Consider the following 18,525-nt stretch of genomic DNA (forward strand, 5'->3'; position numbering starts at 1 on the left):
GCTATCAGAGGTAGCCAGCAGTTATGAAAAAAAAAAAAACCTCTTTCCAACTCAAACTACTATCTCTACATACCAATTTATCTTACTAACCAGTTTGAAGTCTCCAAAGGAGACATCTATTTTTTGCTTTATTTCCACTCTGTCCAAAAGGAGACATCTATTTTACTTATATTTCCACTCTGTCCAAAAGAGGAAGGTCAGTCTCCGTATTTAACAATAAGCCACAGGATATTAGAAGACACATACTGGTTGGATTTTAGCTTTAAATCCTGCTCGCAGAGGGCAACTTTTACAGCTAGAAATCTTCTTCAGTGGAAAGACAGTTTTGCCCTTTTTTCCTTCTTCCTTTTTTTTTTCCTTTTACAGACAAAATGTCTTCAAATTATGAGCACCGTTGCATTAGGCAGAAAATTGCTGTGGTGTTTTTTTTTGTTTGGATGGGTTTTTTTAAAAACAAAACAGTAAGACAGAAAAAAGTCAGCTTCCACTCCTGCTAGAGATAGGAGAGAAAAATACCTGGTCAAAAAGCAAACACTATTAAAATCTGTTTTCATTGTCTGCCTCAGATTTAAAAGCAAATAAAGCACTAAATAAGTACCACCACACAACACAATCCAAATGTGCCTATCATTTGTCTGACTTAATTGCTTAAAATCAGCATTTTCCAGTGAAACCCCATCTTTTTTGGAAATATGCAGAGTTCAACTAAAGACCATATATTTCTAAATAAATACCATCTATTTCAAGCTCAGTAGGAGTGAAGAAAAAGCCAGTGCGATTGAATCCCACAGAGATTTAGCAATAGTATCTCAATTTTATGAATATGATCAAGTATTTACACGCGGATGTATCAAATACTTTGTCTATGAATATTCAGCATTAAAAATGCAAAAGCCTCTGAACTGGTTAGATTTCTTATCTGTTGAGATAAAAGTGTGATGCACTGTTATGTTCTCATCCCCTCAAAAGAGGAAGAAAAGTTACCCTAAGTTTCCCTTTCTCTAGGCAAAACCCAGTGTACTCATTTAACCAACTTTCTTGGAGTGGTGGAAAAGAAGAGGGAAGGGATCAAAGTAGAAAGATTGCATTTCAGAGCACTAAAAAAATGGAGGCATCCATGCCCATGTAAAGTTTTTGGTTTTACCTAACAGGGAAACATGCCCTTCCAACAGAGTTTCAGACTGTATTTCAGGTAATGATGCACAAATAACAGGTTCACTGTATAATTACTCTCCTGCTGTTGAAACTAACAGAACATCTGTAGCAGAAATCTATGCTTTCTTTTCCTCACCACTCAAGCAATATTCTCTTTCAACTAAATCAATGGGTTTCCTCCATTTGGTTGAATACACTGAGAGTCAGATGACCAGCTGCCTCATCTTGAAGAGGCTGAAATTCATACTTGCTCTGGTCTCATTCTGTCTGTGCATGAAGCAGACTCTCCACAATACTTCTTTGCTTTCCCTTTTCCACCTCAAATAACAGTTGGTGACATTGAGTTAGTTATTGTGTCTACTCTTCCTAAAAGAGCAACCAGATGCTTACTCTATGCATTAGAGAGAAAATAAAATTTTACGAGCCCAAGTCAGTTAAATTTTCATGTCTTAAACATACAAATTTATATACATTCCTAAGTGCTTGACAAATTGCTGATGTGGCTCCTGTAACTTTTAACTTTGCCTTCTTAAATTAATTAAAACCCCACTACTTTGAAGACATATGTTCCTTTCCAGAAAAAGAAAAATTATGCCATATGATTTAATTCTTCCCACAGCTCTTCAAATTTTGAGAAGCTGAAAGAAGCATTCTTCTGCCAGATAACATGGCATTGAATGTTGCCAACTGCAGGGATTGAGGGGAAATATCAAAAGCTTACTGTTCTCTTCTTCAGCTTCTTGCGGTAACACTTTAAAGTCCAAGAACCAAGTTTCAATCCAGGCAAGTATGAAGGATATGATGGGCAGCACATAGCCAAAAGCACCCTGTGAGAACAGCTTGAAGAAACAAAACCACACAACATTACAGAAATTACCCTGAAGAATCTTGCTTTCAAGAAAACAACAAAGTAAAACAAACATTTGATTAGAATATATACCTGTGAAATAATTACTTTTGCTAATAAAAAGGCACTGGTCACTGCTGTTGTAAACTGAAAGAGACAGGGTAAGAACAGTTAAGACTAATACATGGATTTACTTTCTCATTTCTGCCATTACCTATCAGTTGCAATTTTACATATTTACCAACAGCAAGATCATAGATTAATAAAATGTAACAAGTACGATACAATTAACTTAAGGTGTTATTAAAATAGCCTCCTTAATAAAGATAACTTTTCATATGGACATCTCCAAATGTTGATTTCCACACAGCAGATAGGCAGTTTAGATGCTACACAGATGCTGTGTTATATAAATTGTGATCTTACTGTATAATGAAGATGCAGTACTTTATTTACCAAGTCCCTTAAAAAAAGGGTCTATCTATGTATTTGGGGAAAAGCAAACATGGATTGCTCCAAATGCTTTTCACTACCATCCAAATCAAAAGATACTCTTCAAATAACAAAAAATCTTTGCAGGAGTAAATTGGAATTAATATTTTAATTCACATCCTGATATTGTGAAAAATAAATCACTTTGAAGACTTGATACTCCCTGACATACTTAAAAAACAGCAGGCTGCATAAAACGTCTGAAAAAACCCAAAAAAGCAGTGGACAAGTACTGTTCACTAAAGCAAGGCATCTAATTCTATTACTGCATTTGGGTCCAGCAATTCTTTAAATAATAGCAGAGCCTAACTAGCTCCTGGTAAACACAGGTAGGATTTTTAAGATTAATGGCTTCTGCAAAACCTTCAGTGAAGCTTTATATTAATTGCTTACTACCATGATGGGTTCACTCTCACCACCTCACAAACAACTGTATCAAGATGGAGGATGTCATTGGAAGAAACGCTCTAAAGCTAAACAACTAAGAGTAAGGTATTTTGAGAGGCATGCACTTAAAAATAAACACAATCGGAGCAGAAGTTACTATATGTATGTGTTTGTGCTATGCTAGTAACACAATTTCAGAAAAATCACGGCATGTAACCTCAGACTACTAAACAAACTGCATGCTACTCACTTGAAGCTATACATGAACACATTCTACATGCACCTACAACAGTGTAAGGGAAAAAAAGTCTAAGATTTAGAACGCACTAAGCCAGCAATATACCTATTGTATTACAATCTATAGTATTGACTGGTAGAACTATGAATTTGTCATCAAGTTTTGCATTCTCTCTCATCCACACGGTACAGCTGCATTAAAGATATTTGCTCCAATCCACTGTGATTGCCTACAGTTCTCAAGAACTTCCTTTCTAAGAAGGGATGCATATTCAACATTTTGTATTGGAGCATGAAGCAATACAGGTGCTAGTGCTCAATGGGTGGCACCTAAAACTCTAAAAAGCTAAGAACGTGGGAGTTAATGGACAGCTGGATCTCAGGTACAATAATGTCAATTCCTCTTTTTGAACAGAGTTCACTATTTCAAATGCAAATATATTTCAAACATTAATTAACAAGTCAGAGGTAACAAGCAGTTACGACTAGCCATCCATACTGGATTCAAAATAAATCTTCAATTTGTATTAACATGATACCTAATAAGGACCACACCCACTATGCTAGAGATTCTTGCCTTTAGGCTGAAAATCTTCCAGAACAGAAGTTTTTAATCTGTTACTGTACAGTGAATTTTTATATATAGCATCAAGATGATTCTTAACATACAAGCGTTAAGAGGCATCTAAAATTTTGTCTGTTTGATCCATTCTAGTTAAAACTCCATTATGCTTGGCTACTACTCACAGCTATTGCCCACCAATGGCGCAGTCTGCACATTGCATATGCAAGTATTAACACCTTAAATCGAAAGACTGCCAGTAGCTATAGAGAAAGGAAAAAAATATTTGTTGGTTAATTCAGAACACAGAAGAACCACAAGATTCTCAGCTCACTGAAAATACTAACTGCTTACAAAACAGCTTAAAACAGGACAATCTAAGTTCTGTTACTGAGAAACAAACTTGAATGTGTGCTTATAAAACAGAAATAGAACATAATTTCCCATTTGTAAAGCAAATGGCACCACTCACATGCCTACATAGGCTCAAATATGACAGCACGTGCAATTCCACAAGTAACTTAGAAACATAAAACTACACACAGCATGTTCATCATCGTTTTCCCTGACTGGAATCTAAGCAGTTAAATCTAGATGCATTTAATCCAGAAAATACCTTGAGCATCACTGTGCATCTCACTGATCTTAGGTGGCGTGCTACTACGCAAGAATATCATTAAAAACAATAAAGACTTCACAAATGCAATCAGTAAATCGGAAGAATTTTTAAAAATTATTTTCTACTTACTAAATTTTTAGTATTTATTGAAATATTAGTGTTGCAACAGTCAATTATTCTTTATGGAGATGCCTGCAATAGCAAGCCATTCCAAATATTCTGCAGTAAAGAAAGGTAAGTTATGGTATTTCTAGGCCAGAAAATTAAATCAATAGCAGACATATGAGATTTATGAATTAGGGACCCTAACCGTCAATTTCCCCATTTATTCTTTGATATTAGATTGCCTCCAACTTGTTTTAAAAGATGTGTTCAGAATCTAAAAAATGTGAAACAAATGCTTAAAAAATGAAGAGAAATCAAGGACAGACATGGCCAGAGGTATAATGAACCCATTTCATCTTAAGCAAATATGTATGTTTCAGTGATGTCTAGTAGAAACAGAGGAAATCCTGTAAAAGCCCACAAATAATTTTGCAGAATTCAGTGACCTAGTCCATTCCCAGGGAATAAAACTCTATTATTTTGCATTACATGTTTTTAACCCTTGGTTCAACTACAGGGCAAAATAATTTCCAGAGCACCAACATTTACAGGTAACATTTTTTGCTTTCTGCAGTAAAGTACATCATGGAGAACCTGCCAGTAAAATAATGAGAGAGAGAGAGAGAGAGAAGTAGCATAGTTTGCTAGCTTATGAAATTTCTGTATCCGGTACCTCCAATGCAGAAGCAAGGATGGGTTTTCACACCAGTTTCAAAGAGAGATTCTGGATATAGTCATCAATATAAAATGACTGATACCAAACCAACTCATCTCTGCCAGGCAAACAAGATCTGGTAGAATTAATAATCTTGAAAAAACATGGGGCCCTTTAGAAGAACCATAAAGAAACAGCTTTTACTTCAAAATCAGTAACTTGCTCCATGCAGTGCAAAATGCATTGCAATTACAGAGCTACAGTGTTGCTGAAAGACAGAGAAATTTCCTAATGCAGTAGAGTTCCTCCCATGTGCCTAAGGTGCTTATACATAGCAAAGGAGAACCATACTTCACATCATCTATCTTTAGAAAATTTATTTTCTGATTTTCTAATTCTAATTCATCTAATTTTAAAAAACCCTGTTTGAGTTAAAACACAGAAATTTGAAAAAAACCTGACCTATACAGGCCAACCTGGGAACAAGTGTCTCCTCACTGCAACTGACTTATTTCTGTGGAAGGACAAAAACATTGGTTTAAACAAAATGATTTTACAGCTGGAGGACTATTGGTCTTGTCCTCTTAATTAATTATCTTTATGTTACATCAGTCTTGCATTCTTGACTGAGTTTTTCATCTGCTTTTCCGTGTCCCCCAAAGCAGAAGATACAATTTAAGTGTGCCCAAGCATCTCCATCCACAGGCTCCATGTGCCTGCTGTCAAATCAGGACTGGGCAATGCCTAGATGGGTGAAATCTGGCACAAGTCCTTCCAGCTTAAATTATCAAGAAATGATCAAACCTCTCACAGGATTCAAACTAGGAAACATCTGTGGAAGGAGGAACGTGGGAAAACTATACTTCTACTGCTTTTTTCTTTCCTTTTTTTTTTCTTTTAAAGAACACTTACAAATATATCAAAATATGAAGAAGAGTAGTCATATTGTAGGACTTCTTTCTCTAAGGTAGTCTCAATGCCTCCTTTTACCTACAAAGAAACAACAGCAGCTTTAGAAGTGAAGTTACTGAAGCCAAAATACACACAAATCTGAAGGGTAAAATGAATAGTTCCCCACTGATGTACAAAAAGATCATTAAACTAAATACAGAGGACATATATGCTAAGAATGTCAATTTCAAGATTAGGGTCCTTACTTGGTTTTCATGATTATATACAATTTTCAAAGTGAAAACATTTAGGATTATCACCTGGCCTACGCAAGCTACATTTCAGAGTGTCTCAAAATAAAAGCAAACAAGTTGTTGAGGGAAGAAGACATGATTAAATGCAAGGTCTGTTACACAAATTCACAGAGCATTTTATGTCTCATAAGGAGGATCAAAACAGCTGATCAAAAAGACACCCAGAAACTAGTTCTAGTTAGTCACGTGTTAGCAAATAGGAAACAAAACAGTAACTGAATTCATACTCCAGATCTTTTCCTTATCAGCATACATACTATTTAAGAGAGCTGAGCAAAAAAACCCACTGTGAAAAACACAGAAGTTGCAACTATTAGACCATTCTCCCACAAATAACTAACGCCCAAGTTTAATTCTTTCATTTGCTTCAGGGGATACAAAATTGCATCTTCCTTAGCCACTGTGTTTCTTTCCAGTGGAAGGATTCGTCACTTTCCTGTTCAAACTGGGTTAGTAAGAAAATTATTCAGGATGTATTAGGTCAGAAAGTGAGAGGGGTATATATCTTAGTTGGGAGTGGAAAAACCTTAGTGTCCATATGCTATTGTTTTTAATATTAAATTCAGTAATTAAGCACTGCATGGAATAGTTATGTAAAGCACTGGAAAACAACACCAACAGCAGGCTTTAATATTGAGTTTGACTACTGTCATCCTTTTAAAGAAAAAAGGTACCAAAACACGCCAACAACAGACGCTCACCATCTCAAAGCAATGCAGCCTAGACACTTCCACGCTTTTGCCAACTATACTGCCGGGCAGTGTTTTCCTGAGACTATTCACTCCAACTCCAAACTTCTATTTCTTCTCATCTCCCTCCCCTTTATAGCTACCTGACAAATAACCTTCAAAATATAGCTTCCCCTTGGTTGCTTTACTGCATCAGGTGTGATCATCTGTTTCCAGCATAAATAAGGAAGATCAACTTCCCCGCCTCCAAGCTGTTCACTGCCTGGCTGCATGTTAACATAAGGATGAACAGAGAACCATGACAGCCTTGATTTAGGGTTTGCTCGAACTGCCATGGAGCTACTCCCTGAAGTGTTTAAAAAGAAATTATGTCTAACCACAGTGGATAATGGTGACACAGGGAAAACAATACTTACAGGAACTCTGACAGCAATTCTGAAGTCCCATTACTTATGTAGCAGTGACAGACAGTCCTAACACAGTGCTATTTGACTTCCCAATCAACAAAACTTAATTTAAAAAACAGAACAAAAAACCTAACCATGCGTCAGATCCCAGATATCAAATGATGGCTTCTAATATTATGACTCCCAAAACGAAAAACCTGTTTTTCACTCTTGCTGACATTTGGCAGTCTAGGACTCTGGTTTATAACATGTTCTCCTTAAAACAAAGCTTTTCACAATGAAAAATGCCAGGATCTTGAGGTCCCTTAATGCTGCAGCATTCAAAATAGAACACCATGAGTTGGTAGCGTTTTCTATACAGGGTCTTAAAGATTCTTAGAGCACTGATATGAAAATCTGTACTCTGAATCCTCGACAAGAGATACAAACCCAGACTCTGCTCCTCTTAGTCGAACAAGCTGTTGAGAAACTGGTGTAAAAAAAGAAATGCATCAGAACACGATGCTGCTTTTCTGAGACAAGCTAACTTTACACGCCGGATACAACAGTCTTTCCACTTAGAGAGACAACAGAAGTCTAGTCCCAAAATTACAGCACTCACACAAGCAAAATCCGCTTTCTCAAATTAAATCAGAAAGTGTATTTTTCACTATATCAATGAACTATTTGAACAGTCACCTCCTGAAACTTCCTAATGTCAGGTCAGTAACCAAGGTTATTTATCTTGTAAAGGAATGCTGACAAAAAATGTTCACTCAAGATCTTTCTTGCCTAGAAAAGCGATTCCTCCCATTTTTCCTTTGTGTCCTTTCTTAAATGCATACTTCAGATTCTATCTTAAAACCCAGCTGAAGCACTAGGATGCTACTTATGAAATAATAACAAATCAGCTATCCTACTGCTTTCTGTAGATTTCAGAACTGTCTCGTTTTCCAAATTACAAATGCTGGAGTTAAAAGGTGGCAACTGTGGGAGCTTATGCTGTTTAAATGCACCCTGCCATATACAATGTATAGCATACTAAGTTTGTCTCAAAGAAAATACATCACAGCAAAAGAAAGTTTCTGGCCATTGGAAGTCTTTCCAGGAACTAACACCTCAGTGAAATATCACCGACTTTGAGTTACTCAGAAGGCAAACTCTCGAATCCTATTAAAATTCACGTTTCTTGCCAAATTCAAAGACATACAGTAACATTTTTGTTTACTTGCTGCCTGAAAAGTTCACTGGATTTCCACCGTTTTCTTCAGCATGGTTCATAGACTATAGGAACATCAAAAGGTTTAATGGTAAGAAGATAATAAACCATGTGTCCTAATGACTAAAAGTAGATGCAGTTGAGTAGATACTATGTTCATGAAAGCTTAAAATTAGGAAGCTGCTTTCATTTGAATAGATACAAATAGCATATAATTTGGGATAGAAAAGAGCAACTTGTTAACCACTCCTGAAGTGAATAAATAAATTAATAAAGTCTAAGGGTACTGAAAAGACAACTCACATTTAATTCTATTATCCACAGCAAGGTTATGAACAAGAGATCAAATGTAACAAACAAACAGAAAGTCCTTCTGACATCTGATATGCCTTTCTTCTCTCTGCCTTCATATGACTCGATCCTTGCCATCAGCTGCGCTGGGTTGATGGAGTGCACATCCCGCAAGGAAGGACAGGATTCCACACTGCTACTGTGAGCATTTTCTGCATCACCTGGCACCCGATTCATCCTGGGTTTGTTTAGAGTAGTCTTCTTCCAGTTTCACCATCACTAGAAGGCTGATCCATACAGGAAGAATTTCTAAACAAAGAAACAAAACCGAAACACATTAGTCACCAAAACCCCAGAATTCCAGTAGGTATTTTCATCTTACAATGTCAGTTCTCTTTTTGCTAAACTGATGACTAAAAGAATTTGGCAAGTAGGCTCTAAAAGTTGTTCCTAAAATAAGATATATCTAGGCTCTCTTAATCTCTCAGAGGATTTGTGAAACAAGAGAATCGATGTTCAATTAGACCGGTGGGAATAAGGGAGCACCGTCTAGATTTAGAAGGCTCCATTCTCCATAATGTTAAAGTGAGATAATTAAATGGGAATGAGTAAGAAGCACAATGCTGTGCATCGTTAAGGTTTCCAATTCTGATTTAAACACTCTCAATAGGAAGCCAACTTAAAGGAAGTTCCACATACAACTCCTGAAAAATGGCAGTGTTAGCTACCAGCACATCCAGAGCTGACACTACCAAAAGATTAAAAGTCCATTAAAACCCCTGAATACTGTAGTAATCATTTTATAAAGCAAATACACTGCTATTTGCTCTACAGATAAATTCAGCTGCTATGACAACTTACATTGCCAGACAAGGTCTCTCTGAAAAAACTGTATGCAAGTGAGTGGTTAAAGGTAATGTTACTACCCTAAGTCTCTTCTGACTACAAGGCTTTTAAAAAAAATTTTCAGGTTAAATTTCTTATAAAACTGGAGCAGTTTGATATATGATTCACTACATCACTCCATGAGAACCTTTTTCCAATTAAAGCTTCTAGAAAGAGTTGACTAAGAAGGTCACAGAGGTTTCAAGGAAACACACAGAAAAGTTAAATTTTATGCAAAGTACTCAGAAGATTAAGCTATACATCCTGCAATATAAATCACACCAGACAAGCTTCTGTAATGCTGAAGGAAGACCTTTTTGAAATTCAGGAACAAAACTTGGTCTCTTACTGTGCGGGCTGTTATTCAGTAAACCTCAAAACAGAAAGAGAAACCCTTCCCATTCTTCTATTCCAACAATGTTTCAACTCCAAGTCTGCAAGAACACGGGTCAGTCAAAGCAGAACAGGAAAAGCAGCCGGGATCTGCTAGGCAAACACGAGGATATGAGGATACAAGGACACAGGGAAAAAGGAAAGGTGGGGCGGGGAGTTGCCAGTGCACACACATCACAGCCAAGGAAGAGGCAGCCCAGCCAGGTATGGCCAATGTCATAGAATCATAGAATTGTTTAGGTTGGAAAAGACCTTTAAGATCATCAAGTCCAACCGTAAACCTAACCCTGCTAAATCCACCGCTCAACCACGTCCCTAAGTGCCTCATGCATGCTTTTAAGTACCTGCAGGGATGGTGACTCAACCACCTCCCTGGGCAGCCTGTTCTAGTGTCTGACAATCGCTTCAGTGAAGAAGTTTTTCCTAATATCCAGTCTAAACCTCCCCTGGTGCAACTTGTGGCCATTTCCTCTTGTCCTATCACTAATTACATGGGAGAAGAGACCAGCACCCATCTCACCACAACCCCCTTTCAGGTAGTTGTAAAGAGTGATAAGGTCTCCCCTCAGCCTCCTTCTTCTCCAGGCTAAACAACCCCAGTTCCCTCAGCCACTCCTCATAAGTCTTGTGCTCCAGACCCCTCACCAGCTTCGTCGCCCATCTCTGGACACACTCCAGCACCTCAATGTCCTTCTTGTAGTGAGGGATCCAAAACTGAACACAGTATTTGAGGTAGGTCAAAGTCAGCTTTTCCCGGGCTACATCATAAGAACGTTAACAGACCTGCACCAAGACAGAAACTACCTTACCAGCTGAGTCTCTGCCTGAAGGGCACAAGCGATCAGAGGCAAACCAAGCCAGTAACAACCACCATCTCATTCTGGCATCCGGTTATGGGCTGAACCATGCACAAGATCAAGCACAGGCAGGCTACTGCCATCCTGCTTCTGCCTGGCAATCAACCCAGGATGCTCCTGCCCATGGCTTTCCAAAGCCAACCCAAGGTATATGTCTTCTGGTTCTCAGTCGTAAGCCATGGGACCAGGAAAGCTGACAGGCCTTTTGCTGAGTGTAATCTCCTTTAAAGAGGTGTTAGCAGAGCACACGTGACCAGAGAAATTAAGAAGTCGGAATATGAGATTGAGATAACCAGTTTCATCATTAACTGGAATAAAAATAAAGACAGAAATTGTTGCACTGCACTCACCCCTTTTTCAAGATTTACAGCAGATTTACAACTGAGCTTCTTCATTCCTTCTCATTCTCACCCTCTTGTTTACCTAACTTTGGGTGAGAAGTGTCAGGATTTGTACAATGACTTTTCCCAGTAAGTACGTCTCAACTCTGTAACACAAGCTCCTTCCCTTCCTCTGAGTCATGCACAAATTACAATTTATATAGGCAAGTGGACAAACTTTAAACAGAACTTGCATCAGGTTTCTACCTTTTTCAAAAAAAAAAAAAAAACCCAAACCAAAAAACCCACACCTGTACAGTCAGAGTACTGAAAGGACTAGGAAGCTTTACAGTTGGAACACGAATGCAGACTTACTCCACATTAAGAATTCCAGTAAACCTGTTTCTTCCTGACTAGCCAATGTTGATACACATTTTCAGTCAGAAACTATTTTGCAATTGCTTCTCTACCTCCGCTTCAAACATCAGCCACTAAACCTTATTCTACAAATCACATTTATCTGTTAGTTTGATAACATCCACACATTATCTAAAATACCCATCTACTTAAAACAAAGCGTATCATTTAACTAATCACTATGCAAAGACATATTTCAGTACAGTACACAGTAAAGTTGAGCAGAACATGGTTATCTCACAACATCCTCCAGTAAAGACTAGTATATACCTAAGGATTCATGTTGCTTCTTTGAGGAAGAGAAGAACATTCTGAAAAGTAAAAGTTCTGAAGAAAGCCCTGCCCCAAACAGAAATAGTACTAATTGACATTAATTTCATTACTACCATCAAACTCACAATTCTATATAATAGAACAGAATAGTTCAGTTCAGTTGGAAGGGACCCACAACAATCATCTAGTTCAACTGCCTGACCACTTCAGGGCTGACCAAAAGTTAAAGCATGGTATTAAGGGCATAGTCCAAATGCCTCTTAAATGCTGACAGGCATGGGGCATCAACCACCTCTCCAGGAAGCCTTGATAGAAAAAGACCTTAATTTTGAACAGGACAGTGCTAGAAATAATCAGTAATTTCTTAGAAGATCTCAAAGTGAAGCCAACACAGCTCTGTACACCAGAAAAGGTGATGGCACTGTGCCTGCCACAAGACCCTCACGGGGCTTTACATAGAGTCAACGTTTTGCTTTCTGCCCACAAATGCCGTTTAGCTTTATGCTTGTGGCAGAGGAGGCAAATCCTAAATGAAAGGAGAGGTACTGATTTTGGAGTTTTGTTTAGGTTTGTGTTATTATTATGCATCCTAGCCCAAGGTAGCTGCTGGCTGCCAGATGCCAGTAGCAAAGATCAGCAACAATGTTATATTCCTAATTGGTAAAACCATTTTTACCCAGCTGAATCTCCATCCCATAGAATAAAATGGATGTTTCTTTGCTGATCAATTCCCTGACTTACAGGTGAACTTTATCAGGACAGCAAATTCATGAGTCTGCATCAGCAACATTTGACCCTAAGAAGATTTTCTTAAATCAGTGCCATAATAAATAATGCAGCTTCTCAGAAGGACTGAACTCTGAATAAGTACTCTCAACTGGCACTCAGCTTTTAAAGATGCTGTTTCTGTTGTGGGCTTGAAGAGGGGCTCTTGCCTAAAGTTTGCTACTTTTTCCAAACATACCAATAGAGCTAATGAAAGATACTGCTTCTTCCTACAAACCTCGTCCTGTCAAAGGGATGGGGTTTCTTTACTTGTGTGTACGCTCGGAACTCTGCAAATTTCCAAAGAAAGATGATGGTTTATGCCAGCATAGGATCTGGCCTGGATTTTTTTTTAGTCGGATGTGCTTGCTTGAACACAGAGCAGGCTATGAGCACCAAGCAGTGTCCCTTATCATGGGAGAAAGCTTACCCACAGTGATGTTTCCAGCCTGGTGGGACATCCTAGACTGGAAATGCCATTCAGAATTCTGTAAGATTCATGTTCCACATACGTGAGAATGGGAGAAAAGCAGCAACGAAAGAGCAAGGCGAAAAGAGACGTGAGACAAGGCAACAAAATTAAAGTATGCCAAGAGAGTGCTAGCCCAGAAACCAGTCAACCACACCCCAAATAAAAAAAGGAAAAAAAGGGAAGAAAAAAAGGAAGATGACAGAAAGCCATCTTTGTCTGCCCTTCTTCAGTCTGTGTTATGGGAAAATACGTGGGGGACCAAATCCAAATCTAAAGGTTCCTGAACATCAGCATTTTTTTTCAGGCAATACAAACCCCTGAAAGACCTGACCAGCCTGACAGAGTACCTGTGGGGTTTGCTCGCACCCACACTGCTCACTAAGCACCCAAAGGTCCCCCGAAGACCAGCTAAGGCTTTCGGGTGCTCCACAGAGGGAAAGGGGCTTTGGGTGGGCCTCCACCTCCTCCTTGGGAAGGAGGCTTTGGGTGAGTTGGACCTTTCAGGCTCGCTTCAAGGAAGTACCAAACATTTGCACCTCCCGCTGAAGTGGACAGACTGAGCGTGAAACCATCTCTAGCCAGTGGAAATCAACAGTCAGCGCTTATGACCCTGTTCTTTTCTCTCCAAGAAAAGTTTTCTTAACTGAGCTGCTGAATTTGGACATTGAAAACGCCTAGCTCCCTTCCATTTAATTTCCACCCTGTGCTAGCTCACGCTGCCAGAATGATATTGCCCTTAGGATTCTTTGGTCCAACAGTCTCACTCCTACAGATGTGGATGAAAAGGACAGATGGTCCCTGTGGGAAACATTAGGAGAAATAATCAGAGGGAGATGTCCAGAACAAAGCAAGGCAGGACATGTTCCTGTGCACCTGCTGCCCTTCCCATCGCATGAGCCACCCGAGCTGGACCTGCAAAACGGGCAACCGCAATAACTAAGCCAGAGGAAGCAAAGTGCTATTGCACTTCAAAGGTTGGGGCTAATATTGTCCATGTTAAAGCAACACTCGCATGAGGTCAGACGCGTTGCTCGCTAATGAAATCTCCCTCTCTGGAGGATCTTTTTTAAGAGCAGAAGGAAATGTTGGGTATTGCCTCCACGGCGAGTCGTGCCCCAGCCAGCCAAAAGCACCAGGCAAGGGTGGCCAAGCACAACACATCTTTAAAGCTTCTTCCTTTATTTCTACAGCAGCTGCCTGAAACATGGCTGTCAAAGGGCTTTGGAGGAGGAAGGCATATGTGGCATGTGTTTGGTCAGGTGTCTCAAGCGCTACAATGAACTTTGGGCCACTTGAACCCGAGGGTGTGAGCAGAACCATTGCACTCGAGTGCTGTAAACAGCACTCGCTCTGTACTGAAAACCCTCACGCTGAAGTGCCCCGCTGTGAAACAGGCGTTCATAGGAAAACATTTGGGATGAGATATAAACCCAAGATCAGGCCATCAATGGTCAGAGTTAAAAAAGAAAAGCCAAGAAATTGTTAAAGAAAGCAAAAAGCCAAGTAACACCTGCCCTTCCAAAAAAAATTTCCATCTACGTTAGCTAAAAGACATGATTTTTATTTTTTTTTTTGATGTCGCAGTCAGTGCAATTATCTAGGAATTTGTTACTTCCAGTCTGGATTGTTGCTAGATAAAGCACAGTACAGGAATGCAATTAGTACAGCTAGAGCTCATTGTTTCAGGATGTGCCAGCGCAGCATTCGTTTGCCTTGTGGGGCCCTTTGCAAAGAGGAAAGCATGGTCTTGAAAGGCACTGGCTACCAGCTCATTTTCAAGCATAACTCAAAACATCGGGTTTAGCTTAAAAATTCCATGTAGTCCAAAATCTTTGCTACTGACAGACTGTCTTCTGCTGCAAAGTCCTCTGGACGGGGGACACTCCTGGCACGGGAACTCGTCTCTGGCCTCGCGCTGCCTGCTGGTCCATCAGATCCACGTTTGGACACATGCGAGGGCCGGTCTCGTCACACTGAGCTTGCACCAAAATGTGGAGATTCTTTAACTGAATAGACATAGCCTGGCAGATTTCTGCACTCACGGCACCAGTTCTGCAAACTGATGAATCACAAAGTGTGTGTGCTCGAAGATTGTTTTCCATAGTTTCTTTCATTAATTAGAAAAAAAAACCAGAAGTTCCTTTCTATCTGAATAACCTCATCAGTAATTTCATCACACTGACATTCTCAGGTGGTTTCAGGTGGGTGTACAAAAAGCAAAACCTTCAGTCCTTCTTTACAGCTACCTTACAGGCATGTAGGGACTCCTTTAAGAGAGGCAGTTGCCTGTTACTGTCAGATGCCACCTGGCCAGCCACCTCCTTACCCATCTCAGCATTACCAGCAACAACCTTCCTCTTCACTAAATGCCTGCAGATATCATTTAAAAAAGTCATCAGCAACCTTTAGTCACACTCCTGGAGGGTAAAGCTTGTCCCCACAGACAGCAGTGCCACGAACTGCATCATGTTGGCCCACCAGCGTTTCACCTCTTGTAGCTTTTCCAGAGTCTGGGCTGATTTGGCACCTTCTGCAATGAAACTTCCAAACTGGAAGCTCAGTTAATGCCAGACGTGGTTATCTTCTGCTCTCAGAGGCAAACATATGAAACAGTGAAGGTCATGATCAGGTCTTTTGAATTTAGATTGCAGAAAGCCATCGTTCAAGAAGTGTAGATTTTCTTGTCCACATCATATTCGGGATTTCATGGTATCCATGAACCAGAAAAAGCTGTATCTCACAGTATAGTTCTGTGGACCCCACAGTCCCTACCAGCTGAACCTCTGACAGAAGAGATATCCCCTACATCAACGAACCCTGCGTGAAGAACTGCAGGGTAGAAATACGTAACACAATGTCAGGTGGAGCGCCATGAGTTTCTACTGCAGTCCAGAAACATCACAGTAGGCAAATGTTCCTGAAGGCAGGAGTAGGTCACAGGGTGACCATGAGCCACGAATGTGACACAGGCAAATGCATTCTTGTGTGTCGGGCAAGGTATTTCCATTGGAAAGGCAAGCATTGTCCAAAGCCCTGGTGAGCGCTCACCACGGACATTTCTTATCGCTCAGGTTCAAGAAAGATAAATCCTGTCTGGGATGAAGGCAGGCAAAGACTAAGCAGTTGATTAGGAGCACGGAGGACCTACAGAAGACTATTGACTACAAGGAGCAAGACAAAGGCTGAGAGTGCTGCCATCACTTTCAAGAAAGATAGCATGGATGAAGGCCAAAGGAGAAAATGAGCTACTGAAGTGCAAGGGAAAAATATGGTAAAGAACAAAAGGGAATTCAGGACTTCTTTCCAAGCAGACAACCTCACCATAAACAACAGTGTAGCAGCACATGTCGCTTGGTGCATGGGTAAGGAATGGTGAGGATATCATGCATGCTCCCTACGTCGCTGCAAAGTTCACGCAAAGGGAACCAAACCCCTTTCTTCCACCTCTGGCATCACCACCACCAAATAAATGTATAGGGTATAAATACCCTTTGTTACCTGAATGTACATGTGAGTTCACGCGCAAACATTCAAAGTGACAAGAACAGTACCTTCCTTATTCTTTCAGTACTCAAAATACTAAATCCTAAAGGAAAAAGACATTTGCCAGGGTTTTAGGTAAGATCTGAACACCTTCCCACAAACCGAGACAGAGAAATAACTCTCACAAAGGTGAAAGTCTCAGATGAGCTGTGGAAGTTTTACCCCATGGCTGAAACACGTTTTATATCCCGTATAAACACGGCCAACTGGGCAGCTTTGTTTCAGGGGGAAAAGGGGATGTGACGGCGATAGCAGCAGTGGGCTATTTTTGCCTTTTGGAAGGGTCGGCTGTGCTTTGAGCACGGATCCAGATGTTCTAGCTCTGACAATGACCAGCCTTTCCAGCACACCAGTGTCACCTCCGCTCACTGGTTTTTCAAAGCCTGTGTTCTTTCCATGGCAGTCTGTTGGCACCATCCCTCCCAACCTATGGCTCTGGTTACACTTCAGCTTTCCTCCAGGCTGCAGCTGACAAAACCATCCCCTGTTATCCCCCCCAGAAAAGGCTTTGTGTCCCTGGTCCTCCTCGCTGCGTGGCCTCATGGAGGTTAGCTCTGGCGCAGAGAGGGGACGGCTAACAGGGGTGGTCTCTGGGCTGCAGGGTTGGTTTCTGCCATGGCCTGAGAGAACAGTGACAGCACGAGGTTTGTCCTTGGGAGCCGAGTGGCAGAGGAGGCGTCGGGGATGCTCAGCAGCTGTGCCCAGTGCATGGCCACCAAGGGCAGGGACAGCCCCCTGGGCACAGGGACTGCCTCAGGGCCAGCACCCCAAAGGCCTTCCTATGAAGGATGCTGGGTGGTGGGGCAGCAGGCAGGGCTGCGGTGGGCAGGGCTCCATCAGGAGGGGCTGCAGCACAGGGGGGCCCATGCAGGGCCACCTTCAAAGCCCATCTGATGGATGGAAATCCTTTCCAGCTGGATAGCAGTGGCAAGACCAAGGGAATGCCTTCTTGAGGAGCACTGCAGAGCTCGCCATCCTCATCCCCTGCAGAGCCAGGGGCAGCAGCCGTAAGAAGTGGGATGCAGAGATGTTGCAAGGGGTCCCAGTGCTTTGGAGCACCCACTGGTGTCCTGCCAGTAGCAGAAAGGATTCTTGCCCCCAAGGTCGATCAGGCCAGGGGCATTCGGCCATTCTCATAAGCCCCTGAGATGGGTCCATGTTGAGGGAGGAGAATAGGGCTCGGGCATCTCCTGGGAGGCTGACCAGCCCGTGGGACGAGGAGGCAGGTCTTGCTCACATGCTCAAGGAATAGCCGATTGCCAGTGCTGGGGTCAGGAAGGAATTTTCCCCCGGGGCAGATTGGCACTGGTCCCCGGGGGTTTTTTGCCTTCCTCTGCAGCACTGAGCACGATCAATCACTTGTCAGGGCTCCTCTGGTCCATTTTGGCAAGGTCACTGCCTGCTGCTCATGCACCATGAAGATGGCCTCTTGTGCCCTGCAGCTGCAGGGAGGAAGGCTTTTTTTCCCCCACAGTGGGCTAACAAGTGTCCCCGGGGGTTATTTGCCTTCCTCTGCTGCATCAAGCACAGCCCCTAGCCATTTTGCTCATGCTCCACAAAGGTGGCCCTGGTGCCCCGCAGCCGGGGGGAAGAAGCTTTCTCGACTCCCAGGGAGGGCCCCCCAGGGTGACCCCGGGGGTTGCTTCTTGTCCTCTGTGGCATTGAGCACAGCCCCTTGTCAGGGCTCCTCTGGGCCCTTCTGGCTCCACTCCATTGCCCCAGGGGTTCTTGCCTGTGCAAACCAGCCTGTG

The 18,525-nt window shown here is 41.4% G+C and overlaps 1 protein-coding gene across 5 annotated transcripts in view; it reads right to left on the reverse strand.

Moving 5' to 3' along the window:
* Positions 1-18,525, reverse strand: part of STARD3NL (STARD3 N-terminal like) — a 36,598-nt gene that overhangs the window by 5,710 nt on the left and 12,363 nt on the right. For 2 of the 5 annotated variants that reach the window (XM_059818659.1, XM_059818661.1), the window contains exons 2-6: positions 8,862-9,158; positions 5,972-6,049; positions 3,866-3,943; positions 2,096-2,149; positions 1,877-1,994 (exon numbers count right to left, since the gene is read on the reverse strand). In XM_059818659.1, coding sequence (XP_059674642.1) covers positions 1,877-1,994; positions 2,096-2,149; positions 3,866-3,943; positions 5,972-6,049; positions 8,862-9,086 — 553 coding nt within the window. In that variant the 5' untranslated portion in view covers positions 9,087-9,158. The remainder of the gene's footprint in view (positions 1-1,876; positions 1,995-2,095; positions 2,150-3,865; positions 3,944-5,971; positions 6,050-8,861; positions 9,159-18,525) is intronic. The other 3 variants (XM_059818663.1, XM_059818662.1, XM_059818664.1) reach the window with 3 other exon arrangements.

The sequence above is a fragment of the Gavia stellata genome, chromosome 6 (assembly GCF_030936135.1).
Source record: "Gavia stellata isolate bGavSte3 chromosome 6, bGavSte3.hap2, whole genome shotgun sequence".
Taxonomy (NCBI): domain Eukaryota; kingdom Metazoa; phylum Chordata; class Aves; order Gaviiformes; family Gaviidae; genus Gavia; species Gavia stellata.